This window comes from Zonotrichia albicollis, chromosome 1 (genome assembly GCF_047830755.1).
Source record: "Zonotrichia albicollis isolate bZonAlb1 chromosome 1, bZonAlb1.hap1, whole genome shotgun sequence".
Taxonomy (NCBI): Eukaryota; Metazoa; Chordata; class Aves; order Passeriformes; family Passerellidae; genus Zonotrichia; species Zonotrichia albicollis.
In genome coordinates this window covers 156083616-156105290 of record NC_133819.1, presented here as the reverse complement: position 1 = coordinate 156105290, position 21675 = coordinate 156083616, and the positions used below count along the sequence as shown (strand labels likewise).

Below are 21675 nucleotides of genomic sequence, written 5' to 3'. Positions count from 1 at the left end.
CATGTCACCCGCCATGCCCGTACCGAGTAGCTCTCCTTCTTGGCCGCCATGGCGGGGTTGTTGTGGCTCCAGTCGAAGGCCACCTCCTCCTCCTCGCGCTCGCTCAGCCACAGCAGCTCCTTGGTGGCGGCACTGACGAAGCCGTGGAGGCTCTCCAGGTGCCGCAGCCGTGACTTGGAGGAGTTCTGGGGGGGGCACAGGGGGTGGTTTGTAGCTGTGTCCCTGCCCTGCACGGCCTCATTTCCACAGGGCTGCCCCCTGCCCTCATCCTTCTCCCCACTTCCCCCCATGTCCTGCATCCTCCTCCCCACTTCCCCCATGTCCTGCATCCTCCTCCCCACACTCACCCCCAGCACAACACCCCCACCATTGTCCCCCCTCCTGTCACACCCTCCTCCATCAGGTCACACATCCCCACCAGGTCCCCCCATCTCACACCCCACCAGCAGGGCCTCCTCATGGCACACACCGCACTGACCCCCCAGCATTGTCCCCCCATGTCTGCCACCCCCCTGACCCCCCATGTCACACGTCCCCAGCAGGTCCCCTCATGTCACACATCCCAGGCCACACGTCCCCAGCAGGTCTTCTTGTGTCTATGACCCCCCTAAACCCCCAGGCCCCACGTCCCCAGCATTGTCCCCCCATGTCACACACTCCCTGACCCCCCAGGCCATTCATCCCCAGCAGGTGCCCTCATGTCACACACCCCCATGACCCCTCATGTCACACACTCCCCTGACCCCCTCCCCTACACATCCCCAGCATTGTCCCCCCTTGTCTGCCACCCCCTGGCCCCCCATGTCCCACACCCCCCTGACCCCCCAGGCCCCACACGCCCCCATGCCCGCCCCCACGCCCGTGCTCCCCTCGGGGCTCACCAGCAGCTTGGCGTACTGCAGCTCCAGCTTGCCCAGGCACTCCCGGTAGGCGCCGCTGGGGCCGGGGGACAGCTGGCTCTGCAGGGGACACCATCAGCTCAGGACCCCCACCCCAGACACCCCCCCGCACCCCACAAAGGGAGTGACAGAGGGGACTCGTGGGGAGGGCAGGGCACCAGGGTGCAGGGGCTGGGGGATACACTCGGGTCACGGTGCCTCCCACCCTCGTGGGGTACCCCGGGACCTGGGGGGCTCCAGAGTTTATAGGACCCCAAGGCACAGAGCAAAGGCAGCCCGAGGAAAGGCTCACAAGCAGGGGAGGGGACAACAGCACTGGGGGGACCCCTTGAGGCAGAGTGGGGACAGCCCCAGAGGACCCCCAGGACCTGGAGATCCCCAACACCCTGCAGGGTCTCACCTTGTCACCCCCAGCACCAGGAGGTCCCCAGGACCCAGGGGTCTCATCCTGTCACCCCCATCACCCAGGGGTCTCACCCTGTCACCCCAGGCCTAAGGGTGTCCCCAGCACCCAGGGGTCTCACCCTGTCACCCCTAGCACCCAGGGGTCTCACCCTGTCACCCCCAGGACCAGGAGGTCCCCAGCACCCAGGGGTCTCACCCTGTCACCCCCAGGTCCCCAGAACCCCAGGTCTCACCTCATCCGCCCGTGCCCGCTCCACCTTGGAGCGGAACTCCTCGATGGCGCGGTGCAGCCCGCGGTGGGCGCCCAGGTGCGTCTCCACAGTGGGCAGGTCAGCGCCCCACTCAGCCGTGGCCACCCGCCGCTGGTTCTCCTCCACCCAGGCCAGCAGCTCCTGCAGGTAGCGCAGGGGAGCGTCGTCGGGCTCCGGCCGCCGCTGCTGCTGCGCCGCTGTCACCGCCACGGATGTCACCGCTGTCACCGGCGCCCCCGACTTGAGCCGCAGGTTGTACTCGGTGCGGATGGACACCAGGCGCTCATGCAGGCGGTACACGCTGCAGGGAGGGAGGAGTTGGTAAGGCACAGGGCCCGTGGGGAGCTCGGGGGGCAGGGGGAGATTGGGGGTACACGGGGTTGTCAAGGGGGTGCAGTGAACATGGGGAGTTTGGGGTGCACAGGGGTTGGAATGGGGTGCAGCAAACATGAGGAGTTTAGGGGCATGGGGAGCTTTGGGGTGCACAGGGGTTGTAAAGGGGGTGCAGTGTACACGGGGAATTTGGGGACACAAGAGGGTTTTGGGGGCATGAGGAGCCTTGGGGTGCACAGGGATTTTAAGGGGGTGCAGCAATCATGAGGAGTTTGGGGGCATGAGGAGTTTTAGGGTGCGCAGGGGTTGTAAGGGGTACAGGCAACATGGGGAGTACGAGAGGCTTTGGGGTGCACAGGGGTCACAGGGGGCTTTTGGAGAGAGTATGGGGGGCTTTGAAGGGTACAGGGACATGGGGGACATGGTGGTCAGGGGGGTTGCAGATAGCTTTGCAGGGTTTTGGGGGTCATAGGGATGGCTGGGGGAGCAGGGAGCATGGGGGGCATGGGGGTCACAGGAGGCTTTGCAGGGTTTTGGGGGCCATGGGTGTGACTAGGGGTGGAGGGAGCATGAGGCACATGGGGGGCATGGGCAGCATGGAGGACACCGGGGACATGGGGGACACAGGAGACATGAAAGGCTTTGTGGGGCAGAAAGCGCAAGGAGGGCTCCGGGGGCACAGAGCCGTAGGGACGAGCCCGTACCGACGGTACATCTGCTCGCCCTGCGGGTGCCGCCCGTCCTTGAGGGTCTGCACGTCGTTGAAGAGCAGCCGGATCATGGCATCCGCCTTGTCCAGGTCCCTCTCCACCTCTGCCGCCTTCTGCGGCGCCTTCCCGGCCGCCAGCAGCCGCACGTCCTGTGGGAGGGGCAGGGACAGTGAGGCCACCACGGGACGGGCATGGCCGGGGCTGTCCCCCCGCCCCCGGGGCCGCCGGCACTCACCGCCTGCAGCAGAGCATCCGCCTGGTTCAGCTGCTCCTCACAGAGCCCCGACTCCATCTGCAGCTTGGTGACCACGCGCTGCAGCCGCTCCAGCCTGCGGGGACACACAGAGGGACACAGAGGGACACGGTCAGCACGGATCGAGTCCTGCCCAGGGGCAGCTGTCCTGGCTGTGCATGGCATGGGTCCATGCTGCATCTTGCTATCCTGCTCCCCATCCTGCTCCCAATCCCCCCGTATCCCCATCTTCCCATCCTCATCCCACTTCCAACCTCAACCCGAATCCCCCCATCCTCATCTTCCTTTTCCCATCCCTATTCCCATCCCACTTCCAACCTCAACCCCAATGCCCCACATCCCCATCTTCCTTTTCTCATCCCTATTCCCATCCCACTTCCAACTTCAGTACCAATCCCCCTCATCCCATCTCATTTCAATCCCCATCCTGCTCCCCATCTCCCCCCCATCCCATCCCACCCCAATCCCCCTCAGGCCCATCCCCGCTGTCCCCGCTGCTGCCCCCATCCCTCCGCTGCTGTGCCGTGCCGTGCCGAGCCGAGCCGCGCTCCAGGCCGGCCGCAGAGGTTTCCCAGCAGGAGCGGTGACTCACAGCCCTGCGGTTCCCCCTCGGGGGGGCCGGGACACCCCACCCGGGCCCAGCCCCGCGGTTTGGCAGCGGCAGGGGGGTGTGGATGCCAGCGCGGCCCTGCCCGGCCCCCCCGAACTCGCCTCTCGAACTCAGCCCGCAGCAGCTTCTCCCGCTCCAGCACCGCGACGTGCAGCCGCCCCCACTCCTTCTCCACGTCCAGGGGGTGGTACCCGGGGGGCACCTTCAGCTGGCCCGACTGCACCGCGCCCTGCACGGCCCGAGTGTCACACACGGCCCGAAGGGGCGAGCCATGCACTGCCGTGGGATCCCCAGCACCCCGGAACTGTCATCCCCTTGGGACCCACCCCACATTCCCCAAGACCCATGACACCCCAGGACCCCCGGAACCCCGGGACTGTCATCCTCTTGGGACCCACCCAGAGCCCCCCAGCCCCGCAGGACCACCATCCCCTTGGGACCCACCCAGAGCCCCCCAACCCTTCAGGACCACCATCCCCTTGGGACACATCCCCAGCTCCTCGGGACCCCGGCTACAAGGATCATCCCCACCCCTCAGGACCCGAGATTTCCAGGGTGTCCCCCTCAGGCCCCCCATCCCCTTGGGACCCCGAGCAGCCATGACCGCCTCCCCAGAGCCCCTGGAAGCTCCACCGCAGCCCTTGGCCGTACCTCCAGTGCCTGGAAGATGGCTTTGGAGCGGTTCTTGTCGGCCTCCCGAGCCGGCAGCTCCGTCTCCTTGAACTTGAGGAACTGGCGCCAGAGGATCTGCCAGGAATGGGGTGGGGGGCACAGCTGAGTGGGGACCCCCAGCCCCAGCTGCTGCCCCCTCCCCAAGCACCCGCCCTGCCCAGCTGCAATTTTCCATGTGTGCAGAGCCGCGGGAAGGAAGTGGCCGTGCTGGGCTTTGCCAGCGGTGACTCACGGCACAGCCAGGCAGGGTGAGTCACAGGGCTCCCCCCTTCATGGGGCACCCGGCTCTGTCCGGGCTGGGATCCCCAAACCCTGCAGACCCCCAGGCTGGCACCAGAGGGGCTCCGTGCCACAGCCACACCCAGGTCACATCGTGGTGACTCATGGCATGGCACAGCTGGCCTTGTGCTGCCGTGGGAGCTGCCAAACTGGACATGAGCCACCCAAGTGGGTCTGCTGGCCGGCTGGCACCCCTCACTGGGCATGAGCCACCCATGGTGGGGCCACTGTAGGATTCTGCCACCCACTGCCCCAAATACCAGTGGCTGCGGGACCAGCAGCACCGTCCTTGTCTCTGTGCCCATCACTGTGCCCATGCCATGCCAGCAGCACCATCTCTGTCCCTGTGCCCATCCTCATGCCCATGCCAGGCCAGCAGCACTGTCCCTGTCCCCATCCTTGTGCCCATGCCATGCCAGCAGCACCATCCCTGTCCCTGTCTCTGTGCCCATCCCTGTGCCCATGCCAGGCCAACAGCACCATCCCTGTCCCTGTCCCCATCCTCGTGCCCATGCCAGGCCAGCAGCACTGTCCCTGTGCCCATCCCTGTGCCTATGCCAGGCCAGCAGCGCCATCCCTGTCCCTGTGCCCATGCCAGGCCAGCAGCACTATCTCTGTCCTCATCCCCGTGCCCATGCCAGGCCAGCAGCACTGCCCCTCTCCCCACCAGCCTCACCTCGATCTCCTCGTAGCTGGCAGGGAGGCGCCGCTCCTCGAAGAGCGCCGAGTGCTGCCGGCTCCACTGCAGCAGCCCCGTCACCACCTCGTAGTACTCCTGCCAGCGCAGCTGCAGCTCCTGCGCAGGGGGACACGTGTGGGGCTGGCTGTGACACGCCAGGGGGTGGCAGCAGAGAGGTGACACCCCCGGCACCCCAAACTCACGTTGGCCTTGACGCCGTCCTGCACCTCGGGCACGCGCGGCATGGCGTCGTACAGCGAGGACACGTAGGTGATGATGGACTTCTCGTCGGGCTGCGCCACGTCCACATCTGTGGGGAGAGAGGGGGTCAGGTGAGGGGAGGGAAGGGGCTTTGACACCCCAGGACCCACAGCACTGGGACCATCATCCTCACAGGACCGACCCCATATCCCCCAAGACCCCAGTGACCCCGGGACCCCCGGCACCTTGGGACTGTCATCCCCTTGGGACCCACAGCCCCTGCGACCATCATCATCTCGGGACCCACCCAGAGCCCCCCAACCCTGCAGGACCATCATCCCCTTGGGACCCACCCCATATTCCCCAAGACCCCTGATACCCTAGGACCTCCAGCACCCTGGGACCACCATCCCCTTGGGACCCACCCAGAGCCCCCCAACCCTGCAGGATCATCATCCCCTTGGGACCCACCCCATATCTCCCAAGACCCCCAACACTCCAAGAACCCCAGAACCCTGGGACCATCATTGCCTTGGGACACATCCCCACATCCCCAAGACCCCTGACACCCTGGGATCCACATCCCTGGGACCACCATTCCCTTGGGACCCACCCAGAGCCCCCCAGCCCTTCAGGATCATCATCCACTTGGGACCCACCCAGAGCCCCCTAGCCCTTCAGGACCATCATCCCCTCAGGACCCACGCCCTGTCCCCCAAGACCCCTCACCCCAGCCCGTACCTTCGGGGTCCAGCAGCCGCGTCACCCCCAGTTCCCGCTCGGCCACGGTGAAGGCCTGGTCCAGGTTCTCCAGGTTGTTCTGGCGGTACACCCGGCTCATGTCGATCAGCATTGGCCTGTGGGTGGGGGGCAGCGGGGGTCACTGGGGTTGTGGGGACCCCAAAACCCTGAGGAGAGCAGGTCCCCCCTTTTCTGGGGGTGCCTCATCTGCCTGTACTCCTGCCTGGCCATCCCACAGCCCACATCAGGGGCACTGGCGGCAGGGGAGGACCCCAGAGCCAGCACAGGGACAGGAGGGGCTGGGGATACACGCAGCCCCCAGTGGGAACACCAAAACATCAGAGCCCCCGTGTCCTGGGAACTGGGCACCCCAACCCTGCATGGAGCTGGCACCCCTATCCTCTGTGGGGCTGACACCTAAATCCCATGGGGGGCTGACACCCCAGTCCCATGTGGGGCTGGCACCCCAATCCTATGTGGGGTTGACACCCCAGTCCCCTATAGGGCTGACAACTTGGGCTCCCCTTGGGGGTCTATGGTGGGGCCAAGTTCAGTGTGGCAGTGCTGTGGTGCAGAGCATGGCACAGCTGTGACACGGCACACCTGGCACACAGCACAGCTGGCACACGGCACAGTGGCACATGGCACAGTGCAGATGCCTCCCCCCATTTGGCACAGCCCTGCACATATTTGCACTCCCCAAAAGCACGCAGAGGTCCCAGCAGGACCCGTGGGGACCTGCCTGCCACCGCCCCAGCACGCCAGCAGCGGGAACGGCACTGCCAGCACGGCCGATGGGCTGGGACTCGTCAGGAGCACGTGCTCATATTGCCCCAAACAGGATCAGCACAGCTGCCCCATGAGCATGGGATTGGCAGAGCTGCCCCATGAGCACACCCCTGCCCACACACACATGGATCACAGACAGCACAGCTGCCCCATAAGCAGCTGTCATGGGTGTCCCATGACACACGCCTGCCCAAGGTGTGGGTCACACACACGGATCACAGGCACCACCACGGCACCCACCTGTGCCGGTGGATGATGGCATTGAAGAGGCGCCCGTCCCGCCAGCTGGTGGTGAAGTTGTCACAGCGCAGGCCCTGGTAATCCTCCACCATCCGCTGGGACCACAGCAGTAGCTTCTCCTTGGCTGTCATGTCCTCTGACTGCCCGGTCACCTGGATGTCTGAGATCTGCCAGGACACAGCCGTTAGTCTGAAAACTGGCACTGGCACGGTGACACCTGCTGCATGGCCACAGTGACACCACTGCTGCCTCATTGGGGACCAGACCGGCCCAGGGAGGCCCCCAGCCCCACAAATCCTGGCCCCTTGGTCCCACTGTCCCATCCCCACCCCACCAGGCTCACCTGGAAGTGGAGGATGATGGTCCAGATGAGCCCCAGCGTCAGTTTGGGGTTGCCGTCGGCGATGTCATCGTTGCGGATGTTCACCAGCTTCACCTGCAGCACGGGGCACACGCAGGTCAGGCACGGGACAGCCTGGCACGGCACAGCCCCGGGGATTGTGGGAATCCCGGGGGTCCCTCCCCATCCTCACCTGCCGGTGCTTCAGGTAGTTGAGGGCAATCTGGACATTCTGCAGCTTGTGGAAGCGCATCCGGCCCTTCTCCCGGGGCTGAGGAGAGGAGGACGGTGAGCGCGGCCACGCTGGACACATTCCTGCTGTGTCCTGCCACTGCAGCCCCCCAGTGACACCAGGACACGGTGCCACCACCCCGTCCTGCCATCGCTTCCTGCCCGCACCCCCGGCGCCACCCAGCCCGCCCCAGCAGCGCCGCACATGCCGATGGCACCCACCCACGGCACCGCCCTCGCACTTTGCCCCTTGCGGTGGGGACGCTCCCCGTGCTCCCCCCCCACGGACCCGGCGGCACCGGCTGTTCCCACACCCCGCCCGGCAGCACCGGGACCATCGGAGCCGTCCCGGGGGGAGCTGAGTGTCCCAGTGGCACGGCAGGCACTGCCCGGGCGGGACTGGCCTCAGTGCCAGCGCACCACGGTGCTGAGAGTGCTGCTGCCCCCATGGCCACTGTGGTGCCTCGCCATGCAGCTCCCCAGCAGGACCAGGAGCTGCCAAGCTGGGTGAGCCCCCAAAACTTGGGGGTCCTGAGGTTCAGGGTCCCCTGGGTGCTGCCCCACACATTCCTGCCCCACGGCAATGCCAAATTCCACCAGCTGAGCCCAGCTTTGGCTGCAAGGAGAGCTGGGGACTTCATGAACCCCCTGGTGCCACTCAGCCACGGAGCAGGATCACTGTTCCCACAGAAAAGGGCCATCATGGACCCACTCAGCAGCAGAGCAGGGTCACTGTGGTCCCACAGAAAGGGGTCACCATGGACCCCACTTAGCCATGGAGCAGGGTCACTCCTGTCCCACAGAAAGAGGCCACCATGGACCCCACTCTGCAATGGAGCAGGGTCACTCTGGTCCCACGGAAAGGAACCATCATGGAACCACAGCTGCTCGGGGCAGGGCCAGCCCCAGGGTGAGACCCAGGGAGTTGGTGCCCATGTGCCACCCCCTTGCCAGCCACCCTGCAGAGCCAGCAGCACATCCAGCTGTGGTGCCAGGAGCCAGAATCCAGCTCCGGCAGGGTGGGATCGCTCCCAGGGATGCTGCTGGTGGAAGATAACTCCCCTCTTGCTGCTGCCACTGAGTTCTGGCCCAGGGGAATCCACCCCCATAGCTCTGGGCATGGGGGGCACCAGGATAGGCAGAGCATGCAGCAGAGCCCTGGGGCGGCACCGGGACAGGCATGGCACAGGGCACGGGCATGCAGACCATCCTGGGACATGCTGGGCACCGCTGTCACAGCTTCGTGCCGTGCGGGGCCGTGCCGAGAGCTGAACCACTCACCAACCGCAAGGTCCGCAGGACGTCGCGCTCCCGGGGCTGCCCCGGCCGAGCCGAGCCGAGCCGAGCGGAGAGGAGCAGAGAGAGGAAGAAGGAGGAGGAGGAGGCAAAGGCGGCGGTGGGCCGGCGCCAGGAAGCAGAGAGGGCACCAAAGCAAAGAGAGGTTAGAGGCAGGGGGCGCGGGCACTCCGGGGGCACCGGGACGGACGGACCGACGGCCAAGCAGGAAGAGAGGGAACAGAGGCAGGCAGCGAGGGGGAGGACGAGGACGAGGATGAGGAACGAGGACGGCCGGCGGAGGGGTGCCAGCACGAGGTGGGGACAGCGCGGGGCAGGGCAGAGTGGCACCTACCAGGGTGTCACCCGACAGCACCTCCAGCAGCGAGATGAGGTTGTGCCCGTCCCGCAGGTCCTCGTACAGGTCGTTGACATGGCGCTGCGCCTGTGGGGACAGTGACAGGGGCGTGTCAGGGGGGCTGGGGACAGCTGAACATCCCCCCCCACCCAGCCAACACCCCGGTGGGTGCCCAGTGACCCCCCCAGTGCAGCGGGTGCTCACACACAGCCCCAAGTGCATCTGGTGCCCCCAGTGCCACGATCCCCAAAAACACACACAGCAGCTCCCCCTGTGCCAGGATGGATCTGGCATCCCTCTGGCATCACTCTGGCATGCAGAGACCCACTGTGAAGGGCTCAGACCCCCCACCCACCGTGAAGGGGTCAGACCCACTGCCTACCACAGTGGCAGCCCCAGGGTGTGCCAAGAGGAAGAGCGCAGTGGGACAGACAGACAGAAAAAGAGAGGAAGGACCTACCTCTGGTCGCCAGTGCTGCACAGGGCAGAGAGAAGAGAGCAGTTAGGAGAGAGCTGAGAGGGGACCCAGCATGGGCAGAGCGTGGCGGCACCACGATGGCACTGCAGGGTCAGGGATGTGTGGAGACATATTGGGGGGGCTGGGCCGTGTCCCAGGGCGTGCCAGGCGCCAAGGTGGGGCTCTGCCTGTGGCAGGGAATGGGGGCTGGAGGGGTGGGACAGGACTGAGGGCGTCAGAGCACAGGGCACATCTCCAGGTGCCAAGGGCACCGTTCCCTCCTGGCATACGGGGAGGGCAGCAGGAGGGCAGATCCCAGCTGGAGGGCAGCTGAGAGGCCTTGGCCAGAGGTGCGGCACAGGAGCACCAGCACCAGGGACCCTCCATGGCCACGTCCTCAGCTGTACCAGCACAGAGGGCTGTGGCTGGGGGTGATTTGGGGCAGGGGACACTGGGGCAGTGGTGCCCGCTGGACTGGCAGTGCCCATACCTTGATAAGGTGCTTGTTGACCCATTTGGTGAAGGTTTTCTTCTGGACACGATCTCGTTCATCTGCAAGAGAGGAGAGGCACGGGTGAGCCGGCGGCAGCGGGGTCTTGGCACAGCAAAACCAGGCCCCGGCGGTGGCACCGCAGGGCACAGATGGCGCAGGAAGCGATGAGCCAACTGCTGTGGGGAAGCACGGTGACTCACGGGGGTGTGGGGAGAGGAAACAGCTAACGGGGACCAGCCCCGGCGTGCCAGCACCAGCCAGCACCCACCAGCACCTCAACACTCAGATTAGATCAGTTGGCCAGAGCGTGGTGCTAATAATGCCAAGGGTGCAGGTTCAACCTCAGTACAGGTAAATTAAGGGTTGGACTTGGTGATCCTTGTGGAGCTCTTTTCAACTCAAGATATTCTGTGCCCCTCTGACTGCAGGGAGCAGGAGATGCCCACCCAGCCCCAAGCCCGTTGCACTGCTGTGAGGAGCCCCAGCCCTGCCCTGGGCTCGGTGGGCATGGACTGAACGGTTTGGGCATGGCACAGACAAGAGGCCATGGGGTGCTTGTCCTGGCACAGCCCCAGCCCTGCCCTGGGCTTGGTGGGCACTGACTGAGCAGTTTGGGCATGGCACGGACACAGGGACATGGGGTGCTTGTCCTGGCACAGCTCCAGCCCCACAGGCGGAGCCCTGGTGGGGCATGCACGGGATCAAGGTGAGCCCACGCAGCGTCTGCACTGCCAGAGCCCTGGGACACCCCAGGACATCCCCACACCCCCAGGATACCCTTCTGTGTGGGTACAGGGCCAGGCAGGGCTGCAGTGAGTCACAGCGCTCCCTGCCCGCTGCCCTGTCATTAGGGGATGGCATGGGAACACTGACGCATGGGATGGGAACCCGGGATTCCACAGGACCCACCCCACAGCACCCGCTAACCCCCCATACCCCGCTGCCAGCACCCCATACCCCACTGCCAGCACCCACTCTCCTGTCCCCTGCGTCCCCAGGGTCACCACCAGTGCCGCACCCAGCCCGCTGCCCCAGAGGGGTCCAGAGGGCACAAGTGCCCCCCCATTCACACACGGGGCGATGCCACCGGAGCCTCGGCAGCCGCGCCGCCCCCCTGCCCTGCCGTGGCGAGCCGGGCGCTGCGTGCCGGGTCTTGCCCCGCTGCAGCGTGCTGGGATCTGCCCACGCGGCACCCAGCACCCAGAGGCAGCGCTCCCCGCCGGCGGAGCGCCCCGGGATGCTGCACAGCCCCAGGAGCCCCGCGGGCGCTCAGCGGCACGGCCAGGGCGTGCCGGGCCAGGAGTGGCCACGATACACGAGAGAGAGGAAGGAAGGAAGGAAGGAAGGAAACGTGGGGCGCAGTGCGCGCCGAGCGGGGGGCACCGACACCATCCCCGGCACCCGCGCACACAGCGCTGACACCCGAGGGGTCCCCGGAGCGGCACCCATCCCCCGGCGGCGGCGCAAGGACAGCGCGGCCAGGCCGGGGCGGCCGAGCAGGGCGTGGCAGGAAGAGAACGAGGGCACCGGGATGGAGCTGGGCGGCGGCCGGGGGGGTCTGCAGCGCTCGGCCCCATAGCCCGGCCCGCAGACACCGCCCCGGCATGAGGGTCTGCCCCACAGCCCGGCCGGAGATATCGCCCGGTGTGGGGGTCTGACCCACAGCCCGCCCTGGGTGCACCAACCTGGGACACCGCCCCGGTATGGGGGACACCGCTCCGGTGTGGGGGACACCGCCCCTGTATGGGAGACACCGTTCCGGTGTGGGGTGGCCCCACGGCCTGCCTGGGGGCGCACAGCCCCGCGGACACGGGCCCAGCATGGGGGTGTCCCCCCAGGGACCCAGGCCCGGTGTGGGGTCCGCCCCGCAGGCTGCCCCGGGTGGGGATGCGATGGCGGGCGGCTCCCCCAGCCCCCCCCGGCTCGGTACCTTTGCGGCCCTCGGCCGCCCGCAGCACGGCCAGGTACAGGTTGTCCTCGGAGCCCGTTCGGGCCGGAGCCTCGTCCGAGGTGCGGCGCGGGCGGGACATGCTGAGTGACCCCCGACACGGCTGAGCCCGACACGGCTGAGCCCGACACTGCTGCTCTGCCCTCCCGCTCCGCCGCCCGTCCCGCCGCGAGTGGGGCGGCCCGGGGAGGAGACGGGGCTCTCTCCCCCCGCCCCACGCCCCACGCCCCGACCCTGCCCACAGGAAACTCCTGAGCTTTAACCCTTCCCTCGCTGCGCCTGCAGGCGGGATGGGACCCACGGAGCAGCCACGGGGAGCCAGCACCCCCAGCCCCACACATGGGGCCCGAGACCTCCAGATCTGCAAGCGTGGGGAGTGGGACCCTCTTCCTGAAGATCGGGGTGCTCAGAAACCCCTCACCCCTCACCCAGGGCAGCCAGACTCCTGCCCCACACCTCGGGGCATTGAAACCCTCAGGAGCACAAATCTGTGGGGGGGTGGGACCCACAGCCTGGGGCTGTTGGAGCCCCCCAGTCACCACACCTCAGCACCACCAGGTTTCCAAGCTCTGGAGGCTCAGGTCCCTCAGGTTTCCAGGTCAAGAACCTCCTTGCCCCTCACAGAGGGTTCCTAGAAACCCTCTGGTCCCATGGTCAGGAGCTCCCCAGCACCTCAGGCCCCAGATGGGACCTTCATTTCCTGTGGGGGTTTTGGCACCGCCCGGTCCCACAGCCCAGGGACCACCCCAGAATCCCCAGCACAGGCCCTGGTGCTTTAGGACCCCTGCTCCCCCCACGTGGGGCTCAAGGTGGAGCTCAAGCCCCCAGGTTCATCAGCCCCAGGTCCCACATTTGAGGGGCTCAGACCCCTCAGGGTTCAGGGTCACAACCCTCAGGGCTGGAGGATCCCCAGGATGGGGGACTGAGCCCCACAGACTCCCCTGGGTGCCCCCATGCACACACCAGCCCCTCCCAGCAGCACTCCAGGACAGCACCCACACCCTGCCCTGTGCCCCACAGCACCCACAGGCTCTCATATGGGGTGGGGGCATTGCCAGCAGGGTAGGAACCCCCCCTCCCCAGGATTCATCGCCCACCGCCCTCCCACAATGGGTGACAACATCAGCTGAGGGGACCACAGGGTAAATCCAGGGCTTGCGCCCCTCTGGGTGCTGCATCCCCCCAGGATGTCCCTGCCCGGACACCCCCAGGGTGGCTGAGAAACCCCAGCCCTTGGGGTGACACAGAGCTGCCAGCCCTGCCCAGGGCAGCACCCGTGTCACCAACGTCACCAACGTCACCCACGTCATCCACGGCAGGGGTGGTGGCAGCTGCTGGGGAAAGGGCAGCCGTGGGTGCCCTGGGCGCTGCCAGCCTGGCATCGCCAACACCCCAATGCCTAGGTCTGCACCCCAATATCTATGTCTGCACCACAGTATCCATGTCTGCACCCCAACACATATGTCAGGGCCCTAAGGCCCACTTCCTGCACCCCAAAGTCCATGTCTGCACCCCAATATCCGTGTCTGTGCATCAACCTCCATGTCTGCACCCCAATAACCATGTCTGCACCCCAACACCCATGTCTGTACCCCAACACCCATGTCTGCACCCCAAAATCCGTGTCTGCACCCCAACACCCATGTCTGCAGCCCAACACCCATGTCTGCACCCCAAAATCCGTGTCTGCACCCCAATATCCATGTCTGCGCCCCAAAAGCCATGTCTGCACCCCAATACCCATATCTGCACCCCAACAGCCATGTTTGCACAATACCCATGTCTGCACCACAACAAACACATTAGGGCACTAAGGCCCACATTCTGCACTCCACTACCCATGTCTGCATCCCAGTATCCATCTCTGCACCCCAATATCCATTTCTGCACTCCAATATCCATGTCTGCACCCCAATATCCATGTTTGCACCCAAATACCCATGTCTGCACCACAATACCCTTGTCTGAACCTCAATATCCATCTCTGCACCCCAACATCCGTGTCTGCACCCCAACATCCATGTCTGCACCCCAATATCCACGTCTGCACCACAACACCAATGTCTGCACCCCAATATTCGTGTCTGCACCCCAACATCCATGTCTGCACCCCAACATCCGTGTCTGCACCCCAATATCCATGTCTGCACCACAACACCAATGTCTGCACCCCAATATTCGTGTCTGCACCCCAACATCCATGTCTGCACCCCAACAACTATGTCTGCACCCCAATATCCGTGCCTGCACCCCAATATCCAAATCTGCACCCCAATATCCATGTCTACACCACAATATCCATGTCTGCACCCCAACACCCGTGTCTGCACCCCAACATTCATGTCTGCACCCCAAACCCATGCCTGCACCCCAATATCCATGTCTGCACCCCAACATCCATGTCTGCACCCCCGTTGTGCAGCGGCGGGCACGGCCCGTCCCCGGCGCGGAGTCCAAAGGACGCGGGGCCGCGGCCTCGTCCTGCCGTGACTCACGGTCCAACCGCGCACCGGCGGCGCCCCGGGAGCCCCGCCGGCCGCCGCCCACCCGTGACACGCGGCCCGACACCCACCCGTGACACGCTGTGGGTGCGGGGGCCCGTCGGGGAGCGGCAGCCGCGGCCGGGCCGATGCCCGCTGGGACGGAGCCAGCGCGGCCGCCGCGGAATGCGGGCGGCACCGGCCCGGCCCCGGCCCCGGCACGCACATTTTTCCGCCGAGAGCGCATCTGGCACAGGCGCATCTGGCACGGGCACATCTGGCACAGGCACATCTGGCGCCCGGAGCGCGGTGGGAGCCCTGCTGACGCACGTCGGGGGAGGCAGGGACACCCCGGAGCCGCGGCTACCGCGACACGGCCGAAGGTGCCACCGGAGCCGAGAGGGAGGGAGGGACACGGCGGTGACACCGCCAGGGCGGTCACAGGGCTGGCAGAGCTGCGCTCCAGCACCGCGCTCACACGGGCCGAACCTCGGCACCGGGCCCGGAGGGTTCTGAGCCGGGACCGAGAGCTTGGGGTCGTGTCGGAACCCAGGAAATTCCTCTGGCTGCCCTGGAGGACTCGGAACCCTGAGGGGGTCTGAGCCGGGACCGAGAGCTTGGGGTCGTGTCGGAACCCAGGAAATTCCTCTGGCTGCCCTGGAGGACTCGGGACCCTGACAGGGGGTTCAGAGACCTTTAGAGCAGCCAGGGGAATGTCCTGGGTTCCGGCAGGATCGCTGCGGGGTGAGGGGCGGAATGGCATCCTCAGAACCGGCACCTCCACACCGGCATCGGCACTCCCAGAACAGGCACCCCCAGAACCGGCACCCCCAGCACCGGCACCCCCAGCACCGGCACCCCCGGCACCGGCACCCCCCGGCTCCCGCAGGTACCAGCCGGGAGGACACGGCGGCGTCAGGTCGGGCGCTTTGAAGACCTGCCGGGGCGGCTCCTGGCACCGTCCCCGGCGGCTCCCGGGGCAGGCGGCGCCCGGCTCCCGGCCCTGGCAGCTCCCGGCTCCGGCGGCTCCCGGGCCAGCCGGGCCGGCCGGGCAGGAGCGCCCCAGTCTCGCCCGCGGGTGCCGACGCCACCGGGCCGGCCCGGCTCCCTCCCACGGCGTCTCCCACCCTCGGGGCTCTGGGGGAACCCCTCGGGAGCCGCCGAGCCGCCCCCACCTCGACACCGAGCCGGGCACCTGTGCCAGGCACGGAACGGGCGCTGCCAACACCGGGGTTGTGCCAGCGCCGTGGTGACACCAAGGTGGCACCGCCACGCACCAGGACGGGACAACGCGTCAGCGAAGCACTGGGGCTGGGGGAGACCTCGGGCCCCAGGCCAGGGAGTGCCAGGAGGTGCCAGGGTCTGAGGGTGTCAGCTGCGAGTGGGGATTGGCACGGGGGGGTGTCAGGGCCTGGGGGCAGGGGGACAACACTGGGAGGGGGTCTGTGCCAGGGGGTCCCCACGGTGACATGGCAGGGGGACCTGGGGGACCTGGCACAGCAGGATGGGCACACAGGGCACTGAGGGCAGCGGCTCCCCAGGGTGTGGGAGCACGGCAGGGTGGGTGGGCACGGGGAGATGAGCTGGGACAGACACACGGCCTGCACACAGGGACACACAGACACATGGACACACAGACACACAGCATGGACACACAGACACAAAGACACACAGACACACAGCATGCACACAGGGACTCACACACGGACACACAGACACATACACACGCTGTGCACACACAGACACACACCCAGACACACAGACAAACAACATGCACACAAAGACACACAGACACACAGCCACACAGACACATGGACACACGGCATGAACACACAGACAGACACACAGACACACAGACACACGGACACACGGACACACGGCATGCACACAGGGACACACAGACACACGGTGTGCACATACAGACACATGGACACATGGACAAACACACAGACACATGGACACACAGACACACAGACACACAGACACATGGCCGCACGTCCACACAGCATGAACACACACACAGACACACAGACACACGGACACATGGCATGCACACACAGAGACACATACATACGGACACATGGACACATACCAACAAACACAGCCACACAGCCACACGGACACACGGACACATGGGCACACGGACACACAGACGCACACTGGCACACACACAAGGTGTGCACACACCTGTGCACACACACACATACATGCAGGTGTGCAGGGACACACACACACAGAGAATAAATAACATCTGTGTGCCACTGTGTGTGCCACATTTGTACACACACACACCAGGACACCTATTCACACACACACACACACACACACACACACACACACACATACACGTGTACACTGAGACACACCTGCACTGGCCCGCACAGGTGTGCACATGCTCTCACACACGTGTGCACGGGCACAGACACGTGTGTGCACACACACAGACATACACACACAGAGGTGCACGCAGACATGTGCGCACAGACATGCACATACACAGCATGCACACATGCACAGAGACACACATAAACACACAGAGGCACACACAAAAGCACACAAACACACACAGAGCCACACATAAACACACAGAAACACACACAAAAACACGCACAAACACACATTTACACAATCACCCTTTCCTGGCAGAGCCCGCCCCAAACCCAGCGCAGCCTAGCCTGGCCTCAGGGCGGGGCCACAGAGGGGGCGTCGCTCCCGGGGGGGGAGATCCGCGCTCACCCCGCCCTTCCCGGTGTCCCCCCGCCCTCCCGCCGCTCCCGGGTCTCCCCCCCGTCCTGTCGCTCCCGCACCCCCGCCCCGGGACCCCCCCGCGCTCCCCTCCCGCCCCGGGACCCCCTCCGGTCGCCGCCCCGCGCCCCCCCCGGTCCCGCTCCCCTCGGTCACCGGTGCAGCAGAGCCGGGCGCTCAGGTACCGCCGCCGCTCGGGCGCGGAGCCGCCGCTCAGCCAGTCCCCCCCGGGACCCGACATGGCTCCGCCGGACGGCACCCACCATCCACCGACCGACCGACGGACGGACGGACCCACGGCCGGGACCGACCAGCGGCACCGGGCGGACGGGACGGGACGGGCGGGGAGGGGGGAAACGGGCGGGACCCGCCCCGCTCCGCCCCGCCCTCCCCTCAGCGGCCCCGGCTGCGCCACCGCCCGCGGCACCCGGGGAAACCGGAGGGATCCGGAGGAACACCCCGTCCCTGCAGCGCGGAGGAAACTCCATCCCACCCCCGGGGCGAGGTCCGGACGGGACCCCCCCTCCCGCACTCGGGACCCCCGTGCTGGGACCCTGCACCCCACACACACACCCAGAACCCTGCGCTCCCCTTTCCCCCGCCCGGAGCCCCCAGGACCACCCGGTACCGCTTCACGGGGCTCCCCGACACCTCCAGCCCCGCGTCCCGGCCCCTCCACACACACAGAGCTCCGGGGGTGGGGGCAGCCTGTGCCCCTCCAGCACAAACCGCTGATTTCAGCGCCCACTCCTCCCATTCCTGCCATTCCTCCCGGCTTCCTCTCCCCACGGGGTCCCTGTGCCAAGGGCAGCCATCAGCGCGTTTCCCGTGGGGTTTTCCCCACCAACGCCCCCCAGGCTGCCGGGACCCCCTGTGCCCCCACCCCGCGGTCGGACAAGCCCAGCAGCACCGCAGGGCAGGACCTGTTTGTGCTGGGAAGGGGTTTGCGGCTGGGACGGGGGTCCTGGGGGATGCCGCAGCATCCCGATGCCCCCCAACCCCCCGGCCCCCGCAGGTCACCTTCTGCAGGCCCGCAGCAGCAGCAGCAGCAGAGCGAGAAGCCCATGGCGCGGCCCGGCCCGGCGCCCCCCGCCCCGCTCGGCGTCCGGCCGCGTCTGGTGGGAGCGCAGCGGAATCCGCGCCCGGAGCGCGGCCAGAGCGCGGCCAGTGACTCACACAGCCCACGGCCCCCGCCAGCCCGGCTCCTCCTGCTCCCGGGCAGCGCAGCCCAGCCCCGGCCGCTCTGCTGGGACCCCCCGGCCCCGCAGGGCTGTGGGCAGAGCGCAGCAGGCAGCTGGCACACAGCTGGAGGGGCTGCAATCACCAGGCATGGGCACAGGCATGGGCACAGGCATGGCATTGCATGGCATGGCATGGCACGGCACGGCATGGCACAGGACCCCCGGTCAGGGAGGCGCTGGAGTGGTTTGAGGAGCCTGTGCCAGCCCCTTGGGCACTGAGGGGGCTGCAGGACCAAGGCACATCCCTGCTGTGGGGAGCACGGGGGTCTCGGGGGGCTTGAGGGGGGTCTAACGTTAAACCCCAAAATGGCACAAGCCAGGCAGGATGAACCAGGCCAGCAGCAAGGCCCGGGAGTGGGGGCTGGGCACGGCACGGCACGGCATGGCACGGTGCCGAGGCACGGCTCAGCCCCACGGCAGCGGCAGCGCCGCATCTGTGTTGCGGAGATAAGGAGCCGGGGGGGGCGGGGGGACCGAGCCGGGCCGATAGCAGCCTGCGAACGGGGAACGCCGCCTGGAACGGGACACGTGTCCCGTGGGATGCGCCCGCCACGCCCGCCACGCTTCCCGCACGCTGCCAGGGCCCCGCCATGCTTCCCACGGCTCCGGGACGCTTCCCACGGCTCCGGGACGCTTCCCACGGCGGCACCGCGGAGGACGTGGGACAGCGGCGGGAAGAGCTTCCCCATGGCCGCCAGAGGCAGCGCCGGGGGGCGGAGGCCGTGCCGGAGGGGCCGAGATGGGGATGCCGGTGGTTGCCAGCCACGGCCCCTCGAGGCCGGTGAGTCACCGCTGCGGCCAGAAGCAACATCCAGCAACGCTCCCGGGCTGGCACAGCCAGAGCCGCCAGCGCGGTGGAAAAGCTGAGTGGAGCGGAAAGGGGGACACGGGGGGGGTTCCCAAACCTCTGGGGCCCCCACACGCCCGCTGCCGCCACGTCTCTGGCAGCCTTGGAAACCGGAGCGGAGCCAAACAAACAGCGGCATCCTGCAGCCAAAAGCAGCCGGCGCCGCCGCCAGGCTGCCAAGCTCTGCCTCGCCCGCCCGAGCTTCCTCAGCCCTCTGCCCTGCAGCGCTCTGCCTCGCAGCCCGGCGGGCATGGCCATGCGGACCCGGACGGGAGTTCCGGCTGAGTTTTCGGTTCCCCGAAAACACCTGCCTTGGCATTGTGCCAGGAGTGACACCGAGCGCAGCTGGTACAGCAGCTCGTGGGCACCGGGTAGCCCCTTGTTGGTATCAGGCAGCTCCTTTTTGGGCACTGTGAAGCCCCCCTGCGGGCAGCCCTTTGGTGGGCAGCGGGGAGCCTCTTCATAAGCACCGGGAAGCCCCTTGTTGGTACCGAGAAGTTCCTTTTTGGGCACTGGGCGGCCCCTTGTGGGCACCGGGAAACCCCTTGTTGGCACGGGGAAGCCCCTTCGTGGGCACCGAGAAACCCACCACGAACACCGGGAAGCCCCTTGTTGGTACCGGGCAGCCCCCTGCGGGCACCGGAAACCCCACAGCGGGCACTGGGCAGCCCCTTCTGGGCACAGAGCAGCCCCTTCGTGGGCACCGAAAAACCCACCACGAACACCGGGCAGCCCCTTGTGGGCATCGGCACCCCTTTGTTAGCACCGGGCAGCCCTTTTTGGGCACAGAGAAACCCACCACGGACACCGGGAAGCCCCTTTTTGGGCACCGGGCAGCCCCTTCGTTGGCACCGAGAAACCCACCACGAACACCGGGAAGCCCCTTTTTGGGCACAGAGCAGCCCCTTCGTTGGCACCGAGAAACCCACCACGAACACCGGGAAGCCCCTTTTTGGGCACCGGGCAGCCCCTTGTGGGCAGCGCCCCTGTCCCCCCACGAGGGTTTCACGATCAGCGCTCTAAACCAAAGCCCCTGCCCCGGCGTGGCACAGCAGAGCCCGGGCACCACGGGGAGCACTGGGCACCAGCGGGGGCACCGGGCACCACCGGGGGCACCGGGCACCACCGGGGGTTACAGGGCACCACCGTGAGCACCCCCGAGCCCCGCGGGACGGCAGAGCTGTGCCCTCAGCACCGCCCAGCGCAGCCAATGCTGCCGGAGCCCCCCGGGAGCTCGCAGCTCGCAGTGATGGGCCCCGGCAGGTGCGACCTTGGGGGTGTCCTTCGGGCTGGAGCCGCGCCAGGGACAGCGGCCCAGCCCCGGTGTCCCCCCCGGCGGGGGCTCCGGGCCGCCCAAGGTGCCCTGCCCGCCTTATCTGGCACCGGCACCGGCACCGGCAGCGGCAGCGGCGGCCGCGGATCGCACCGGCAGCGGGCTCGGCGCGTTCCCAGCGCGGCGGCCGCGGGAGCGGAGCCATCCCGGAGCGGCGGCGGGCGCGTGACGGTGCCCGGTGCCACACACAGACCGACGGAAGCCGCGGCCAACGCCCTGGAAAGTGCCAGGGGGGAGGGAGGGAGGGCCGGGGAACAGGCAGAGCCCCGGCAGAGCCCCGGCAGCTCGGGTGCAGGTGGCTCCGGGGTGCGGGCGGGGGTCTCACAGGACCCCCAGACACAGGCACCCTCTCGGCCCTTCCCGGCCCCCTCTGTCACCGGATATCTGTCCCCAAAAGCATTTGGCACCTCCGTGCCTCGGGATGGGGATGCTGCGGGAGGGTTTGGGCAGCTCCTGGCGGGACCCCCACCACAAAAAGCGCCAGAGTGCACAGGGGTGGGCACGGGCCGTGGCACCGGGGGAGGGCACACTCTGTCCGTGCTGAGTCATTCCTGGGTACCATCACCCCCCCCCCCCCCCGCCTGGGTACCACTCCCCCCGGGATGCTGCCCCACGGCAGGTGACGCCCCCCAGAGCCCAGAGCAGCGCGTCGCTCCCCTTGTCCCCCATCCCACCGTGGGTGCGAAACCCCAGGTCCCCGCAGGACCCCCCACCCACCCGGGACCCGGCGGGGTGCCGGTGTCGTGTGGCTCCCCCCGTGCTCGTGCCCGTGCCGGGTGGGCGGGGCGAGGGGCCGAGCCGAGCGCGGCGCGGGGGGGCCGAGCGGGGCCCAACTCACCGGTGCCCCCCGGCTCGTCCCGCTGCC

At 67.2% G+C, this 21675-nt stretch overlaps 1 protein-coding gene across 1 annotated transcript in view; it reads right to left on the bottom strand.

Annotated features, from left to right (window-relative positions):
• The window catches only part of LOC102070503 (plectin), an 82109-nt gene extending 63639 nt beyond the window's left edge, over positions 1-18470 (bottom strand). The window contains 16 exon segments of the mRNA XM_074535405.1: positions 24-185; positions 882-959; positions 1538-1856; positions 2593-2747; positions 2834-2927; positions 3563-3690; positions 4113-4208; positions 5089-5208; positions 5295-5401; positions 6034-6149; positions 7063-7229; positions 7406-7498; positions 7596-7673; positions 9264-9353; positions 10214-10275; positions 18410-18470. Of these exon segments, the coding sequence (XP_074391506.1) occupies positions 24-185; positions 882-959; positions 1538-1856; positions 2593-2747; positions 2834-2927; positions 3563-3690; positions 4113-4208; positions 5089-5208; positions 5295-5401; positions 6034-6149; positions 7063-7229; positions 7406-7498; positions 7596-7673; positions 9264-9353; positions 10214-10275; positions 18410-18455 (1911 nt within the window). The 5' untranslated portion in view covers positions 18456-18470.
• Between the last annotated feature and the right edge of the window lie 3205 nt (positions 18471-21675).